The sequence below is a fragment of the Caretta caretta genome, chromosome 3 (genome assembly GCF_965140235.1).
Source record: "Caretta caretta isolate rCarCar2 chromosome 3, rCarCar1.hap1, whole genome shotgun sequence".
NCBI lineage: Eukaryota > Metazoa > Chordata > Testudines > Cheloniidae > Caretta > Caretta caretta.
In genome coordinates this window covers 116,055,769-116,073,998 of record NC_134208.1, presented here as the reverse complement: position 1 = coordinate 116,073,998, position 18,230 = coordinate 116,055,769, and the positions used below count along the sequence as shown (strand labels likewise).

At 41.0% G+C, this 18,230-nt stretch overlaps 1 protein-coding gene across 7 annotated transcripts in view; it reads right to left on the bottom strand.

Annotated features, from left to right (window-relative positions):
• The window catches only part of ESR1 (estrogen receptor 1), a 297,584-nt gene that overhangs the window by 139,166 nt on the left and 140,188 nt on the right, over window positions 1-18,230 (bottom strand). For all 7 annotated transcript variants that reach the window (XM_048844214.2, XM_075126808.1, XM_048844211.2 and 4 more), the window contains one exon: window positions 5,434-5,624. In XM_048844214.2, the coding sequence (XP_048700171.1) occupies window positions 5,434-5,624 (191 nt within the window). The remainder of the gene's footprint in view (window positions 1-5,433; window positions 5,625-18,230) is intronic.

Genomic DNA, 18,230 nt, shown 5'->3' with positions numbered 1-18,230 from the left:
ACTGGTCAGAACATAGGAAAAGATATTAAAAAGTTTTTTAAAAAAAAGTTTCCATTTTTGTTGAAATTTTGGGATCAGCTCTATTAGTTAAATTGGAGACTTGATTGTGTTCTTACATTTTATGTTTGGAATTCCAAGCTTTTCATTAGGGATAATGCAAGTGTCTTTATGTTTGAAGAACAAATATACCTAGGAGGTAAATCACCTCTTTTATAAAAGAAGTGAGGGTGTTGACAGATCTGTTCAATGGTTCTTTTCTGGTTGGGAAAAAAACCCAACTGTTCCAAAAGAATACCCTGATTACATTTTCCGTGGTCCCAGACTCGGGGGGGGGGGGGGGGAAACAGAGGTTTAATCTTTATTTATGCTCCAATATCAGTGGGAGCTATGCAAGAACAACTATTCTGATAATACTTATGATATTATCTTCAGTTGATGTTTATATCAGACCAATGCAATGGGCACACTGGAGACTTACTGGGTACACAAACTTATTAAAAAATGTTTCTGCCTTCTTGGCTGCAGGATGATTTGTAGCAGTTGTAGCTACTGTCAAAGAGGTTAAACAAGGAAATATAAGGAGGCGGCAGGCAATAATGAAATACCGGTGTGAGCGGTTCATGAACTCCTCTTGGACTAGCTGAAAATCCTGGAGTTAAGGTATTGTGACAGTAATATCTGCACCCCTCGTTAGGGATCTTTTGCTAGTGGAAAAGACGACATTGGAATTCCATTCTTGGCTCTCCCCACCCCCAACACAAAAGAAAAAAAAAACACAACAAAAAGAGTTACTACCAACCCTGAAAGTTTGCAGTTCAAACGTTTATTTCAACAGGGTCCAGCACTATCACTGGGCAACTAAGTCAACAACTGATAAAGTCCCCTATCTCCTGCCAAAAGGTTCTCCTCCCTGTGGCCCAGAATGCATGACTGGTACATACAATCCATTCTCAGCTGCATGACTGAAATACTTCATTTCTTTGGGTTATCCCTGCAGTGCTAGAGACCCAGACGTCTGGGCGGTTTAAGAGACTAAGGAATGCTCATTCACATAGTCAGCGAGTTTTGTGTGTTTAGGAGCTTGGGGGGGGGGGGAAGAAGAGAAGAGAAGAACATACTCTGGTCTCAGCTTTTTCCTATCTAGCTGACCTTACTGTACAGCCTCATTTGTGACTAGAAATCTGAAATTTCAAATAATTTATAAAAACCTGCAGCTAAAGGGATAAAAGGAGGAAGCAGAAATTAATGAGGGGTAGGTGGAGGGGGGAGGTGAAGATGTGTGCACTTTGGGAGAAATTTTCAATTTAATCCTGCTAGGTTCTAGGCACCCTCAACTCGCACTGTAATCAGTGGAAGTGGAAGGGGCCCTATACCTCAGTCATGCACAGCACTTTGCGGGATCCAGCTCTGGGAAACCAAGAGTAATTCCTTCACCTCCTATGTCCTTGATGGCAAAGGAGTACAGCAATAAATAGTGGAGGAAAAAAAGAGGGAGAAGAGGAGGGAGTTATTCTATATAGGAGGCTGACAAAACAAACATGACATACCTACATGCAGTATGTGTCCACTTTTTCAAAAGGATGGAGAAGTTAGAGGGTTGGCAAAAATGCCCTACTCAAGGAACTCACTTGGTTTAGTTTTTGATAATCAAGAGGTGACTTGACTATGATTTAGAAGTACTTTCATGGGATATGAATTGTAGTTAAAGGGTTCGATAATCTAGCAGAGAAAGGCAAACAAGTACAAGTAGTTGGAAGTTAAGACAGACAAAAAAAAAACACACCACACACACCCCACAACACCACACACATGGCAATTTTTAAACAGAGGGTAAACTAGCTATTGGAGCAAAACTACCAAGAAAAGTTCATTTGATTTGTGGACTCCAAAACCTAGACTGGATGCTTTTCTGGAAGATGTGTTTGATTAAAACAACGTATTCAACTCAATAGAGGGACAACTGGGTGAAATTCTATGGCATGTGTTCTAAGAGGTCAGATTAAAATGATCTAATGTCCCTTTTGGCCTTAAATCTGTGAATAGAGAAGTACAATTTACTGTGGCTGTTTGTAATGCTAGAATAGCATTTTAGATAGGAAGTGACCTGGAAGGTAACGTTCTCCTATGGGAAAAGAAAGGCAAAAAACCCAAGTCTGTGGGTTCTGAAAAGCCTGAAGTGTGCTGGCAAACTTTGAAACTCAGCAACGTTTAAACAAGGTGCCGAGGTATTGAGGAGGGAGGAAATGGAAGAAACCAAATCTATGAATATCTTCAAGTCAAACAATTTTCCCTCCTTATTCTTATTAAAAAAAGATAGAAAATAAATGGAACTGGTTTATAATTACAAGCATATGTATGTGTATGCGCTTGCCAAGGAGGGTTTTTTCCTGAATTTAGAGCACAGTTCAACTCTTAGAAGCAGAAGTCACTAAATGGCTGTTCCTACAGAAGCACCTCCCTAGAGGTCTTAAAGAATTAGAAGCAGAAAATAAAATAACTAAAACCTTTTTGAGCGCTCTGGACAACTCATTGCAGTTTGAGATATGCTCTCCTAATTGTGTCAGCCAGTGACCAATTTCTTTATTTAAAGGAATCGTAACGGTTTTAATAGATTATTCTAGTTCTATCATACCCTCAATCTGAAACATTTCTAATTATTCTGGCAGTGTGTGCCTGGTACAAGAACCACTCCTACCACACCTCTGGATTCAAGGTCAGTCAAACCAGCACATCCCTGCCCAAAAACGCCTACAGCCTGCATGCCTTTGAGGGGTAAAAACACCCTTACAATCACCAAGCCAGGCATGCAATGGATTGGTTATTTTATCTGGTTTGCTTTATTGTTAAATATTTGAGAATTTGTGAATAATAATCTTCAGAATAAACATCCCTCTGTAACACTAAAATAGTATTTGTAATCAGGACAAACTGGCAAAAAACTTAAAATCTAAAACTACAGGATGAACTTGACACTGCCATTAACTCATGCTGCTGTTGAATCAAAAAAATTAAACATACATGTTTTATAAGTGCAAAAAAGCACAAGAGCATCCAACTCTGGCTGTATTTTGAGCTTTCAGCTATTTGACATGAGAAAGTCATCCAAAGGCTGCAAAAAAAATCTAAGCCATTCCGATCGCTGTGGGAGAAATACAAGCAGTTCACCATCACTATTTGGCCTTAATTTGCAATAGGTCTATCAGTCAGTATTTGAATTTGTGAATAAGTAAACAGATTAAAAACCTCAAGGATAACAGATCACAAAATGTGCTACGTTCATTTAATTGATATCTGTAACTCACTTATTTATAGTACTAATAATAAAAGCACTGAACATTTTGAAAGCAAAATTTTCACCTGATACCTCCTTGTAGCAGAGTTGCTATAGGGAGGTACAAAACCTTTGAGAAAAAAAGACCTATGCTGATGAATTAATTGGGTTCTGCTGTATTTTAAGTCCTTTCATTTAAATACAAAGAAATGAAAACAGATTAAAAAAAAGTGTTACAGTGTTTTAGACATGCACCCCATCTTTTCCACTGGAAACAAAGCATTTAGCACTTCACAGGATTAGGCTTGTGTGTGTTACAAAGTAGTGAAAAAGCTGCAAGAGTCTTCTGTGCTCACATATGAGCTGGAGGTAATGTATAGAGATCACCCAGGTTTCATACTTGGTTAGTTTGTATTCAGAAAGAAACAGTTGTTTCAACTTTTTCCCTACAGAAGTAAAACTCAGAGGCTAAGTATGGTTTTTAGCAAGTTTTAACTGCTTCTTACCTAAATTTGGAGCTGAGCTGAATGAAATACCAAGCATCAAATGATTTGCCCAAGACCACAGAATCAGTTGTAAAAAGAAAAGGAGTACTTGTGGCACCTTAGAGACTAACCAATTTATTTGAGCATGAGCTTTCGTGAGCTACAGTGTGACAAAGTTCCTCCTCTGCCTTGGTGGGTCCTGAGCTTATTGGTGGATTTGCTTGCCTCAGAGGTTCACAGCAGTCCTCAGTTTGGCCACTTTTGCTAGTGACTCAAACCAGCTGTTCACTCAGCTAACCTCATCACTGGCCAGCATAAGGAGACAGAAGGAGAACAAACCCTGCAGTCTCTGCTGATCTACCTAGTGGGTCGGGGGACAGACCAGGGACCTTCCCCTCTGGTGGAACCTACAGTCCAGGACAACTCCTCCTGTATCCAATAGGGAGTTGGAGGGGGAATGGGGGGGAACCCAGGCCTTTCCTCTACTTTGGGTTCCAGCCCAGGGCCCTGTGGATCACAGCGGTCTACAGTGTTTCTTGTAGTGGTCACACAACTGTTACAATTCCCTGGGCTACTTCCCCATGGCCTCCTCCCAACACCTTCTTTATCCTCACCATAGGACCTTCCTCCTGCCAGAAAGCATTTGTATTCCTCAGTCCTCCAGCAGCAGGCCCTTTCTCTCAGCTCCTTGCATGCCCCCCACTGACTGAAGTGAGGTCCTTTTTAAGCCAGGTGTCCTAATTAGCCTGCCTGCCTTAATTGGTTCCAGCAAGTTCCTGATTGTTCTGGAACCACCCTGTTACCTTACCCAGGGAAAAAGGACCTGCTTAATCTGGAGCTAATATATCTGCCTATCACTTCCTGTAGCCATCTGGCCTGACCCTGTCACAGTTGCCCAACACACACTGTGAACCCAGGATAGGTTTAGCTACCAGATTTCAGTTTTACTTCTGCCAGGCGTACTCTGTTCCACAGGGTTTTACCTAGACAGTGCAGTTTTTGGGTCAGTTTTCTGTGACAGAATGCCGTACCTCCCTGTGTGATACTAAGTGACAAGGCACAGCAACAGCCATGAAAGAAAAAGACATGAGGGCGACTCTTCTCACCTCACCCCCATCCTAACTGCTTGCAGGACACAATATGTTTTGAAAAGGAAACCTCTTATTGAGTTTGCATTCAAAGTGATGTCCTTAAGTTTTGCCTTGAGCTGAACTATCTTGCTAATCTAGCACTTGATTTATAATAAATCAATGAGCAAGAATTAAGCTGCACTCCGACAGGGAATTCACAAGAAAAAGGCTGTTTCAGATAAGGAATATTTACATAAAGAGCTGTGCAGAGTATATGTGCAAAGGGAAGAAAACAACCCAGCAGTGTTGAATAGGATTCGGCATAGAGTTTTATTTTAAAATTAGATTCCTCTCCAGTGCCATGATGAGACATACACAAACCCAAGGATAGAAAGGAGAAGTGTTTTGTTTTTTTAAATCTTGGACTAAACCAATTACAATGTTATTAGTAAACAGGATCATAAATGCATGTGGGTGAGCATGTGGTTGTCAGCTTGTGAATGATTCCTGGAGAACAAAACATCATCTATCTATAGTCTCCATACCATCACAAATACACACAATTCCCTAGGAATAAGGAACTTACTATATTTCCACAAGTTATTACCTTGAATGCTTCTTTTGAAGAAGGCCTTACAGCCCTCGCAAGACCAGACTCCATAATGGTAGCCTGAAGCATAGTCATTGCACACAGCACAGTAACGGGTTTCTTTGGTGGATTCCATGGACAGGCTGCCCTTTTCACTGGTGCTGGACATCCTCTCCCTGCTCCCTTGTCGCCGGTTATCCGAGCTTGGCCTGTAAAATGAACATTCAGTGAGTTTATTGACATTAAAAAGTCTCATTCCAGCTGCTGAGTTACTTTAATATTACTTTTACATGTAAACAATTGCCACAGGCATGTTATATGATCATAAAGAGAAAAGGAGGAAAAGGAATAGGAATAGAAGTGACCTGTGGGATTGCAAATGGAAGGAAATGTGGTCAGTGACACACTGTTGAGAAGTGGTTCAATATTTATATAGTGGAGACAAGACTGCTTTGAGAAATGGAATGCAACTGGCTGAGACAGAATTACTAAAAATTTACTATTTAACATATTACTTACCAAAAATAAAATTTAATTTTCAATTCTTGAACAGATGTCAGTTATCTTACCAGGATCACAGGACCTTGTCCTAGCCAGTTACACTGTGTTTCTGAATCTAACAAGTTGGACCTTCCTCCAGGTTTTACTTTTAGGTGTGACATGTCCTCTACCCCACTTCGAGTGCAGCAGGATTCCCGTTTTTTTTTGTTTGTTTGTTTGTTTAAATTAATGAGGCATGTGGCACAAACAGCAACTTCAAGCTCCTAGCCAAAACACCAACAATTTTCCAAAGATTCCTACTCTCAAATGCCATCTTTCATCTAGCTAAAATTACTCCGCAACATCGGCTGCCACTCCTCCCAAGTATGCATACCAGACAAAACTTCCCAGAAGCATTTCCACACCACTCCCAAATGCTGCCACCCATACCTGTCAAAACTCTTATGCCTGCCATGCCCAAATTAAATTGGTATTCAACTGCTTAGAAAGGATATCACTTATAGAAATATAGGGCATTGTCATGATAGCCTATTCTAAGCAACTTTACCTGAATTATGCCAACAATTCAGTTTAACAGCATTTTTGAAGTCAAGCAAAAGCTTTTGCCTCAAGTCCTGTGCTCCTGTTCATTTTGGACTTTTTAATATTCATCTGTAGTTTATTTGTGACTTGTGTAAGTTGAAAACAGTTGTGAACAGTGAAATGCTGACATGGCAGAACTCTGGCTTTTTGGAGGTTCTAGAAAGTGCGCAGAATTCCTGATACTTTGCATATTATGGTCATGCTTATGGTAACATTCACTTGCATGTTTTGGATGCTATTAAAATTTAAGAGGAGGATATGGTGTCATTGGTTTAAAAAGTGTTATATATACACTAGTGTCCATTCTTCCTCCCTCTCTAGCTCTACTTTTTATCCTTTCCTATTATTCATTTTATTGTCCTTCATTGCTAGGATTTCTCTTTGAAGCTGTTTTACCTCAGTGTTTCATTTAATCATCTCTTTTACTGTATCACTTCACTACTTCTCCCATGTTGCCTAGATTTATAAAGCAAAAGAAGTTGAGCATTAATCAAAGCAGCATTTTTGTACTTTCCCTGTACCCTTCCACCACAGCCACAGAGATGCCAGACCATCCCTTTTCTGCCAACACATGGAGCTGCCAAACCTGCTAATACCATCACATTGTGGAGGAGAAGAGACAGCATCTCCACACTTCAGTCTTTGCTGCTTTTCTGAGATTCCCAACCCTCCCACTGTTTCCTGGTATGAGGGAGGGAATGGGACCCACTGGAAAGGGGAAGTACCTCACAGCAACAGGGCCAGCTGGGAGAAGAGGATGGTTCTGACAGGGGAAAGGTGGACTAGTTTGGACTCCTAAGCAGAATTCATGGCCTAACTCTGCCTCAGTGTGACCACAGATCTTCCCTCATCTCCCAGCCCCAATAGCCTTGACATAACTTCAAAAAGCCCTACCCTGGAGGGCTGTTAATTTTGTGCATTATCAGTGTTTTAACTCTAATGAAAAACAAAAATAAGCTAAGAAACAAACGCCATCTTTAGCCACATTTTAACAAGGATAACCTATTCATTCACCTAAACTGATGTGACTATACACTTAACTATTCATCAAAATGATTAATGGATTTCAAGGCTAGAAGGGATCATTGCGATCTAGTCTGACCTCCTGTCTAGAGACCATATAACTTTCCAAAAATAATTCCTAGAGGGTATCTTTACTTCAATTGCCACTAAAAGAATCCATCATGACCCTTTGCGAGTTGTTCAATGGTTAATTACTCACGGTTATAAATTTATGCCTTATTTCCAATAGATGGAAGTTGAAACTAGACTGGATCATGTTACACCCTTCTTTGATAGATTGAAGAACCCGTTATCAAATAGGTGTACTCCATTAGGTACTTCTAGACTGGAACATAGGTATCACTTAACCTTCTCTTTGTTAAGGAAGTTGGTGGCGATATGGGACTTCAACTACTCAGACATCTGTTGGTAAAATAATGTGGCAGGGCACAGATTATCTAACAAGTTCTTGGAACGTGTTGGAGACAATTTTTTTATTTAAGAAAGTGGAGAAAGCTACTAGGGGAGAGACTGTTCTAGATTTGACAAATAGAGAGGGACTGGTTGAGAATTTCAACGAGGAAGACAGCTGAGGTGAAAGTGGTCATAAACTGGTAGAGTTCATGATTCTAAGGAATGGTGAAGGGAAAAAACAGCACAATAAAGATAATGGATTTCTAGAAGGCAGACTTTAGTAAAGTCAGGGAGTTGGTAGGCAAGATCCCATGGGAAGCAAGTCTAAGGGGAAAAATACTTCGAGAGTGGACAGTTTTCAGAAAGACATTAAGAGCAAAACTATCCCACTGCATGGGGAAAATAGGAAGTATGGCAGGAGACTACCCTGTCTTAACCAGGAGCTACTCCATGATCTGAAACACACAGTCCTACAAAAAGTGGAAACTAGGGCAAATTACAAAGGATGAATATAAACAAATAAGTATGTAGAGACAAAATTAGAAGGGCCAAGGCACAAAATGAGATTAAACTAGCTAGAGACACAAAGGGTAACAAGAAACATTCTACAAATACATTAGAAGCAAGGGGAAGAGCAACGACAGGGTAGGCCTGTTACTCCACGAGGGGAGGAAAACAGAAAATGTGGACATGGCAGAAGTGTTGAATGACTGTTTCTGTTTTCACCAAAAAAGAAAATCACAATTGGACACCTAACTTAGTGAATGCCAGTGAAAATGAGGTAGGATCAGAGGCTAAAACAGGGAAAGAACTTAAAAATTACTTAGAGAAGTCACCAGAGCCTGATGAAATAGCTCTTTAGTCAGCTCCTAGAGTATCTGAGTCATTAGCGATTATCTTCAAAACATCATAGGACTGGAAAAGGGGAAATATAGTGCTCATCTTAAAAAAGGGGGGAAATAAGGACAACCTGGGGAATTACAAACCAATTATCTTAACTTCAGTACCAAGAAAGATAATGGAGCAAATAATTAAGCAATCAATTTGCAGACACAGAAGATAAGTAACAACCAGCATGGATTTGTCAAGAACAAAACATATCAAACAAACAATAGCTTTCTTTGACAGAACAACAAGCCTTGTGGATGGGGGAAAGCAGTAGATGTGATATCTTTACTTTATTAAGGCTTTTGATATGGTCTTGTGTGACAGTCTCAATCTAGAAAAATACAACCTAGATGGAGCCTACTATAAGGTAGGTGGATAACAGGTTGGAAAGCCATTCCCAGAAAGTAGTTATCAGTGGTTCACAGTCAAACTGACAAGGCATATCAAGTGGGGTCCCACAGGGATTAGTTCTGGGTCTGGTTCTGTTCAATATCTTAATCAAGGATTTAGATTATGGCATAGAGAGTACACTTATAAAGTTCACAGATGATACCAAGCTGGGAGGGGTTGCAAATGCTTGGAGGATAGGATTAACATTCAAAATGATCTGAAGGAAATAGGAGAAAATTCAATAAGAACAAATGCAAAGTACACCACTTAGGAAGGAACAATCAGTTGCATACATAAAAAATGGAAAAGAACTGTCTAGAAAGGAGTATTGCAGAAAGGGATCTGGGGGTCAGTATATCACAAGCTAAATATGAGTGAACAGTGTAACACTATTGCAAAAAAAAAAAAAAAACACACACAACATTCTGGGATGTTGTAACAGGAGTGTTGTAAGGAAGACATGAGAAGTAATCAGTACTCCAGTACTGATTAGGCTTCAACTGAGTATCAGGAAAAATGGACACAAATTGGAGTAAGTCCAGGGAAGAGCAACAAAAATGATTGTAGGTCTAATATGACTATGAGGGAAGATTAAACAAACCCAATTTTTTTTTTCAGTCTGGAGAAAAAAGAGACTGAGGGGGCATGATAACAGTTTTCAAGTACATAAAAGGTTTAGATGGAGAAGGGAGAAAATTATTCTACTTAACCTCTGAGGATAGGACAAGAAGCAATGGGCTTAAATTGCAGCAAGGGCAGTTTAGGTTGGACACTAGGAAAAACTTCCTGTCAAGGTGGTTAAGCACGAGAATAAATTGCCTGGTGAGGTTGTGGAATTTCCATCATTGGAGTTTTTTTTTTTTTTTAAGATCAGGTTAGACAAACACCTGTCCAGGATGGTTTAGATAATCCTTAGTCCTGCCATGAGTGCAGGAGACTGGACTAGATGACCTTGAGGTCCCTTCCAGTCCTATGACTATGAAGCTAAACAGAGTGATAGACTCAAGGAGCTCAATATCAGGCATGTTTTCTAATCCCTTGATCATTCTCATGGTCTCATCTCTGAACCCTCTCAAATTTATCAACATCCTTCTTGACGATGGACACTGGAAATGGAACAGTATTCCACCAGCAGTTGCATCAGTGCCAAATGCAGAGGAAATTAACTTCTCTGCTCCTACTTGAGATTCACCTATCTACACATCCAAGGATCGCAGCAACCTTTTAGGCCACAGCATCGCACTAGAAACACTTGAAACACTTGAAACACTTTTTTATCAAGTAAAACACTTGATAAAAAAAAAAAAGTGTTAAATAGCATAGGGCCAAGGACTGATCCCTGCACCCATTCAGTGATGATTCTCCATTTACAAGTACATTGAGCCCTATCTGTTAGCCAGTTTTAAACTCATGTAATGTGTGCCATATTAATTTTGTCATTCTAAGGGTTTTTTTAAAACCCAAATACTGGGTAGTATCAAGTCAAATACCTTACAGAAGTCTCGGTATATTACAGCAGTACTATTACCTTTATCAAGGAAACTTGTAATCTCATCAAAAGGGGAAAAAAAGGTAGTTTGACAAGATCTGTTTTCCAAAGACCCATGCTAATTGGCATTAGTTATATTACTCTTTCAGTCTTATTAACAGAGTCCCATAACAGCCACTCTTATCTTGTCCAGTTTTGAGGTGCTTTCCTTCTGCTTCCCTCATAATGGGAAAAAGCTGCTCAGTGGCTCAGCTTTGGGGGAGTCCTACAGCTGTGAATCCCCTATAGTAACGCTCACTTTCTACACACAAACTACTGTTAACAAAAGAAAAAGTGGGGTTAAGTGTTTCATTGCTGTTGCCACATGCCAATCAGATCTGAACTACTTGTTCCTGATTCCTGACCTACTAGCAAGGTTCAAATGTTTGCCAGCTACTCCAATTCAGCTGTACAGGGCTTTCTGCAATTAAGTACAAGTCATTTTTAAAAAAGGTTACAGTAAAAGGCATCTTTATTCCAGCAAACATTTGGAGATCTTCAATCATTGGGGTAGCCCACCAAACCATCCAATATCAAAGCATCAAACTCATTTAGGAGCCTAAATCTTATTGATAGGCTTTGGACCAGGCCCAATTCTCTACATTGCACATTCACACTAAGGTCCCAAAGCAATGTCCTACTCTGACCATACATTTTTTATAATGGCACCATCACTGGTTCCCACATTTGAGGAAGTTAGGATTTCCCAGTGACTCTGTGAAATTTAGGCAGAGTTTTTCCAAAGGTTCACTTTCATTAAGAGCCTCACTGACAAATGCATAGTCATAAGGTTCCTTCTTCATTGTGATCTTGATAGGGAAGATTTTATTCTTTACCAAAATGTGCATGCATTTTCCAGAAATGCTATAAACAAACTGAAATATTGCAACAGTTCTCTTATCTTGTTAGTTACAGAATCACATACAGCTAAGACCCAAACACAAACAAGAATGCAGAATGGTTTGGAATGGAGATTAGAGTGAGTCAGAAGTTATGGTTGTATGCACTGGACGCTCACATATTATATCATTTTTCCACCCCACAATTTGTGATTAATCCATCTTGGTTTGCATTCAGAATTATATCTAAAAATCTGAACCAAGACCTTTACATGTTATTCGTTTGCCTCCGAACATTGGTGTCTCAAGATACTTCCCTGACAATTCACCACAACTGACTATGTATACCTTTGGACTGCTCCTGAATTACACAACTTCTGACATATTTCACATTGCTTTTGACTCCTCAAACACTTTACGGGTGTGGTTTAAGATGTTGTAACATGAATATTGTATCTAACAAAGCCCCAACAACCTATTGCTGAATCTTGCTAATTCACATGAATGACTGGAGACCCATGGCAAATTAATACATTTTGGAAAATACAAATAAGCAAATACTTAAAGTGGAGATAATGCAGCATGGAATATGCTTTGTTTATTTGATCAGTGTAGTTTAGTTTTAATTATTTACATAAATACATTTCAAGGTATACTAGACATGTAATAAATTGTAATACTTTCTGTAGTATAATTTGCAAATAATGGAATTTTAACATCACACTTATCTACAGCACAATTTTAGCTGAGATGTGGGATCAGAACATCTTTGTGTGCAAATTTTAGGGTATGCGGATTAACAAAGCATGAATGAGAATGAATGTATTTGACTTATTAACATACTGCCCTACAAGGCCCTGAATGGGTTAATGTGGGCCACAGAGGGCAGTTAAGCTATCAGGCTGCACCGGGAGGGTGGGCCAGACTTAATTTAGCATGAGTCATAGCTAGAGGATTACTTTAAACAGAGGAAATTTAGAGTAGAAAGGGGCTGTACTCCCAGAGAAACTCTGCAGTCACTCCCTGGGAAAAGAGAGACCAGAAAGATCGAGGAGGAGGGAAGTGTCCTATCTCCAGGAAGCAGGCTGAGAAGGAGAAAGGGAAATAGAACAGACAGGCTTCTCCAGGGGCAAACTGGAAGCCTAGCTGAGAGTAGGGGTGCCAATTTTGGTTGGATGTATTCGTGGAGATTTCATCACATGACACAATCTTTAATTAAAGATGAATCTTTAATTCCTGGAGACTCCAGGCCAATCCTAGCTGAGATGGGCACCCTGATGACCTGCAGCCTGCCTGAACTGAGTGAGGGGAGGAGTGTGCCAGGACCTGCATCCGAGGATTGACAGAGGCACAGAAGGGCAGCAGACCAACACCTGTGACAAGGGGGCTGCCAGTGGAGCTGAAGGTTTGTTTTTTTATCCATTTTTAGGTGGACTTTGGTAAAGGACTTAGGTAAAGTCTGTGGCCCCAGAAGGGGCAGGGCTCTAAAGTGATCCGGCTGGAAAGTCAGGGTGCTCTTATGGCTAGAGCTGGCCGACGGAGAGTGGGGGAAACGGAGGCAAAGGGCAGCGCGATGCCACATTCATCCAGGAGGGAGGAGTCGGGGCAAAACTTTCTACATCACCCCAATACCCTCCAAGCCATGTGATGGTAATGGGTCCAAGACAACACTTTGACAGTACCAAAAGATGAAATTCTCTAAAATGAGTTATTTTCAGAACAGTCTTGCATCACATCTCATATTAAAGTTGCTACATATGTCATAGCTAGGAGATTTAGATATCCTTTGATTTAAAGACCCTCCCCATGGATTAATCTTTCTATATACAAGAAAACCTCTCTTCTGGAGCATAGAATCTGTTTATGGCATTTGGACACTGGATGGTACTGATACATGAAGAAATCAGTCTACTCCTCCTCAGACAAATGGAAACATCAGCAACTGAAAGGATGTTATATGACTGAGGCTACAAAAAAGGAGCAGCTGTAGTATAAGAATAGTGGATCTATCACTTCCTACATCTAGGATCTACAAAATTTGAGAAGTGATCCAACCCTGAGCTCCAAAACAAACTTGGGAATCTAGAAAAAAATTCCTTATCAACTGACTAGAACAACATATCTGAAAATATATACAAACATGCCATAGATGTATATACTAGTGTTATCCAATATTACATTCTCCAGTGGATTTACCGAACCCCAACTGGTTAAACTTTATGAGGCTAGTACAGGAAGACAAATGCTGGAGATGTGATTCAGATAATGCTCAAAGCATGCTCTACTACAGTACACTTTGGGAAGAATTCACCTGACTGGAATTGCTACTGAACTACAATGTAGACATTGCTCATTCATTCACTTACTTAGATATCCACTGCATCTATGTGCAAATTCTACATGTATTACATATTTTTAAAAAAGGATTTATAGTACAATAAAAAAATCTTAAAAACAAATCTCCAGGAAAGCCAGACAACACAACCAACCCAAGCCATTTATTAGACTCTCCTTCCTGGCTTCCCTCCCCAGAAACATCACTACTCAAAACATCCCCTTTAGAAACAGTCAACAAAAAATAATGGCGTCCTGCAGCTTGTCGTAAGGGTCTCATAGCCAGGCTCTGATATTCCACGAGGGGAAGCAAACTGCAGTGCCACAGACCCCACACCAGAAATACGCTGCTGCCAGCCCCTGCCACTTATTGCAGAGGAGCGTTGGCATGAGCTTTGCATTATCACAACCAGCAAAGCATCACAGGAGGAGATAGTCAGTCTCTGGGTAAAGAGGACACAACCTATCTACAGCTTTAAATTCAAAAGCAGTTTCTTGAATTTCACCCAGAACTCAATTGCTAGCTCGTGCACATCATGAAGCACTGGTGCAACATGCTCCCTGCAAGAAACTACATTCTGCTGTAGATCCAGTTCTGAACAATTTCAAGGGAAGACTGGACAAGATAAGAGTGGCTGTTATGGGACTCTGTTAATAAGACTGAAAGAGTAATATAACTAGTGAAGACAGGGCCGGCTCTACCGTTTTTGCTGCCCCAAGCAGTGAAAAAGCCTGCCGCCGCTGAATTGCCAAATTGCTGCTGCCGCAGAAACCCTACCGCCCTTTCTGGCTGCCGCCGCAAGCACCTGCTTGGAATGCCAGTGCCTGGAGCCAGCCCTGTGTGAAGAGCACATTGCAACAATCTAACAGAGAGGTGTCAAAAGTACTGATGGCATCACCATGTCCAAAAGATAAGGGCACGGCCTTTTTGTTACCATGCAACACTAGTCTTCTCTTGGGGGGGGGGCACGCGCCAGGGGAAGCCAACCAAATGACCCAGAAAGTAAAAACCAAACATAGCATGGAATTTGTGACTAAAAATTAAAGGTTCCCTTTTGTGCGTAACAATAATTTTGGCATTATTTAAATTGAAAACCTTCTCTGGAGCTGTAGTGTGACCAGATTATATACAACAGCAGATGGGGACAAGCCACTGCTTTCCCGCTCCCTGACTCCATTTTATAACTCCCTTCTGTAACAAGCTAGCAGAGTCTACTCAGAAACCATATGCTTAGCAGGTTACTTCTGCTGACTCTCAGACAGGTAGAGCTTGTCTTTTCCCTGGCTATACTAAGGAGGAGTCTCTCTAAACAGAGGGATATAGGGTCTGGGTTGGAGAAGTCCTGCAGTAAAACCTTAGGAACAGCCTAGTTTGGGGGAGGGAGGACTTAGTCCGAATTTTGTGTTGTTATTATTTCAACTGCCAATACAAAAAAACAATCCCAGGTCAGTTTGGACTCTAAACCAGGATCTTTGTGTCCTATGCTAACGTGAGGTAGGAATTCAACCTGTTCACAAACCTAAAGACATCTAAGATAAGAGGGAGGGCAGGTCCCAGAGTTTGCTGAGAGTAAGGGAACCCTTGTTAGAGGGAGTGAGGGAGATGCAAGTTAGTGGGATTCCCAGCTTTGCAAACAAGACTAGTCCACATTTGCAAGACTAGGCTGAAGTTCACACACATCAAGCCTTGAAACCAAGGCCCATTTCAAGTATAACTGAGGTTGACTGGGAATATTTTGTACAGCTGTATTCATCATTAGTATGGTATTGGTCTACTCTCCAAAATGGAATTTATGATTCTAGAATATCAATTTCCATTTGATACAAAAACGGTCATGCTAAGTGATCTGGACAAAGTTAAACTTTTTTATAAAGTGAGGGCGATTTTACAAAAATGGAAACTAGCAAATAAATTAAATGGTAATCGGAGATAGAAGATTTAGCCAGACTGAAAAAAGTTACTTTCTAGCTAAAAAGCAAAAAAAGTAGACTTTGCTAAAAATTGTGAGGGTCTCTCTTCATTCTAATTAAACTAATCATAACATGTATCAAACAGCAAAATAATATGCAACAGCCATGGAAGTGAGCAGGGGTTGGCAACCAGGATTCCTTGATTTGGCTCTGCTTCATTGACTTTCCCAAGGTCAGACAGCAAGTTGACAATCTGGCAGCAGTTTGTCCAGCTATAAAAATGAGTATAATAATATCTGTCTTAAGTATTTATAAGGCACCTATTGCCTTGGTATTTATCTCACAAGAAAGCTATGAAGTGTTGTGGGGACATGGTCAACCACAATTATTCCCAAAATAAAGAGTTTGAAAATACAGGAGGCCACTGGATGTCCCCTTCTGGGTTGGGACTGGGCTGCCAGCTAACCAAGCAATTGCCTGGTGGATCAGTTCCCTCTATGGGCTGCAAGATCACTCTAGACCCCTTCCCCCCATATTCTGTACAAATTATCTCCATCAGAGGAAACAGATTGAGACACCTGAAGTCTGCCAGAGCAAAAAAAAAAAAATCAGTACAAATTCTCAGTACAGCAGTTCTTCCAGCCACCTGAGAGAACCTGCACCCCCCATACCGCAGCTGTGCAGGCTTCCTGCACCAGTAGAGGTACCTCTTTTCCCTCCCCTCCCCCGAGCGATGCTTTGGGCCCTCTCTCCTCCCTTCTCTCTGGCTGAGCGTGAAGAGGGCTGAATGAATGAGCAGGTAACTGGCAATGATGGTGAAAAGGAATGAGGGATTAATGGCTCTGGGGGAAATGAGCACCTAATTTGAGACACCTAAGTCCTGATTTCTCAGAGTGCTGAGCACGATATATTTTCAAAATACAGCTTCCAATTGACTCTTGTTGGACCTGTGAATTCTCTGCACATCTGCAAATCAGACCCCAGGGTCGGAGGTCAGGCACCTAGAAACACATTTGGTTTTAATGATTTTTAAAGCTGTCTGTGGATGTAATGATGAGAGGAGGAAAGTACAGGTTCAATGATTCCTCTTAACAATACAAAATAGAACCAGCTTGAGCCCCCACCCAGAAATCTGGGAGAACTTAATACCACCCCTGGGAACCCTCAAGAGGCAATACTTCCCCACTTGCAGGCATTGCATCTGTGATAAGCAAGAGAAAATTTTATTAAAGGGGAAAGGGAACCAAACATTAATTTGGGAAAACACGAAACCACATTCAAATACACATGACCATAAGCAAACCTGACCCCACAGTACATTGAACAATGTCTTTTGCCTCAGTTTCCCACCTTGCAGTGGGAAAGTCCAACAAACAAATGTTCCTTTATCACTCCTTCTCCCTCTGGTGCACCCCACTCACAGTTGGCTGTCCTAGGTTAGTAAAGACCCAGAATTCCAAGGTGCATTCACAGGGGTCACCTTCCCAGAAAACAGGGAGACATCAAGCGATATCTCTGTGCACCTCTGCAACTGGCAGTTTGCCACTGCCTCCATTGCTTTTCTCAACAGCCACTGGTCACTCACTGCCATGTTCTTAGGTTCCACCACTTAACCCAAGTCTTTAGGGATTTCAGTGAGTAGCAGGGAACCTCACCACCAGTACAGCTTCTGCATGGTCTTTCATTTCACTACTGTTCCTATAAGCAGGTCTAAGGGTTATGCCTTAAACCTGGTATCAGTGATTCAGCTCTGGCAATGGCTGAACAGAAATGATGACTCTCAGTTGAGTTTAATCAGCACAATCTTTAAACACTGGGGAGGGAAAGGTCAAATGGCATCCACACCACCCAGGAGGAATGCTTTTCCGCACCCCGGCTCTTCTTCAGTCAGGGTAGGCTAAGAACAGTTCTGCTGCCCTTTACTCATACAATAAGGATAACAACATACCTCTAACCCAATATGCCACCGTCTCTTGTTATTCCAGAGAGAATGCAGTGTTTAAATAAAACTTACTTAAATATAGAAGGGAAGCCAGAGAAGTAAGTCCCCGTCATCTCCATTTCTGCAGCACCATTTGGGTTTCCTAATGACTCACTGTCATGGGGCAGCCCCCAGCAGGCTGCAGCACAACATGCACACTTGCCTCAGTTTCCCTTTATATGACCCATGAAAACTTGCAAAGGAATGTTGTCTCATCAAGAGATTCAAATCCTTTTATTTATATAGAAGTACCACATTGCAAAGATCCCACACAATAAAAACTTTTCCTCTCAAAACCATGAAATAAAACAAAGTTAAAATGCAGCAGCTCTCCAATCCCATTCAAGGGTCACTGTTCCCAGGTCACACACCAGAGAGCTATTAACCATTGTGCCCAGTTCCTTTAGCCTCATTCCAGGGCCCACTCTCCACACCTCCTACCTGA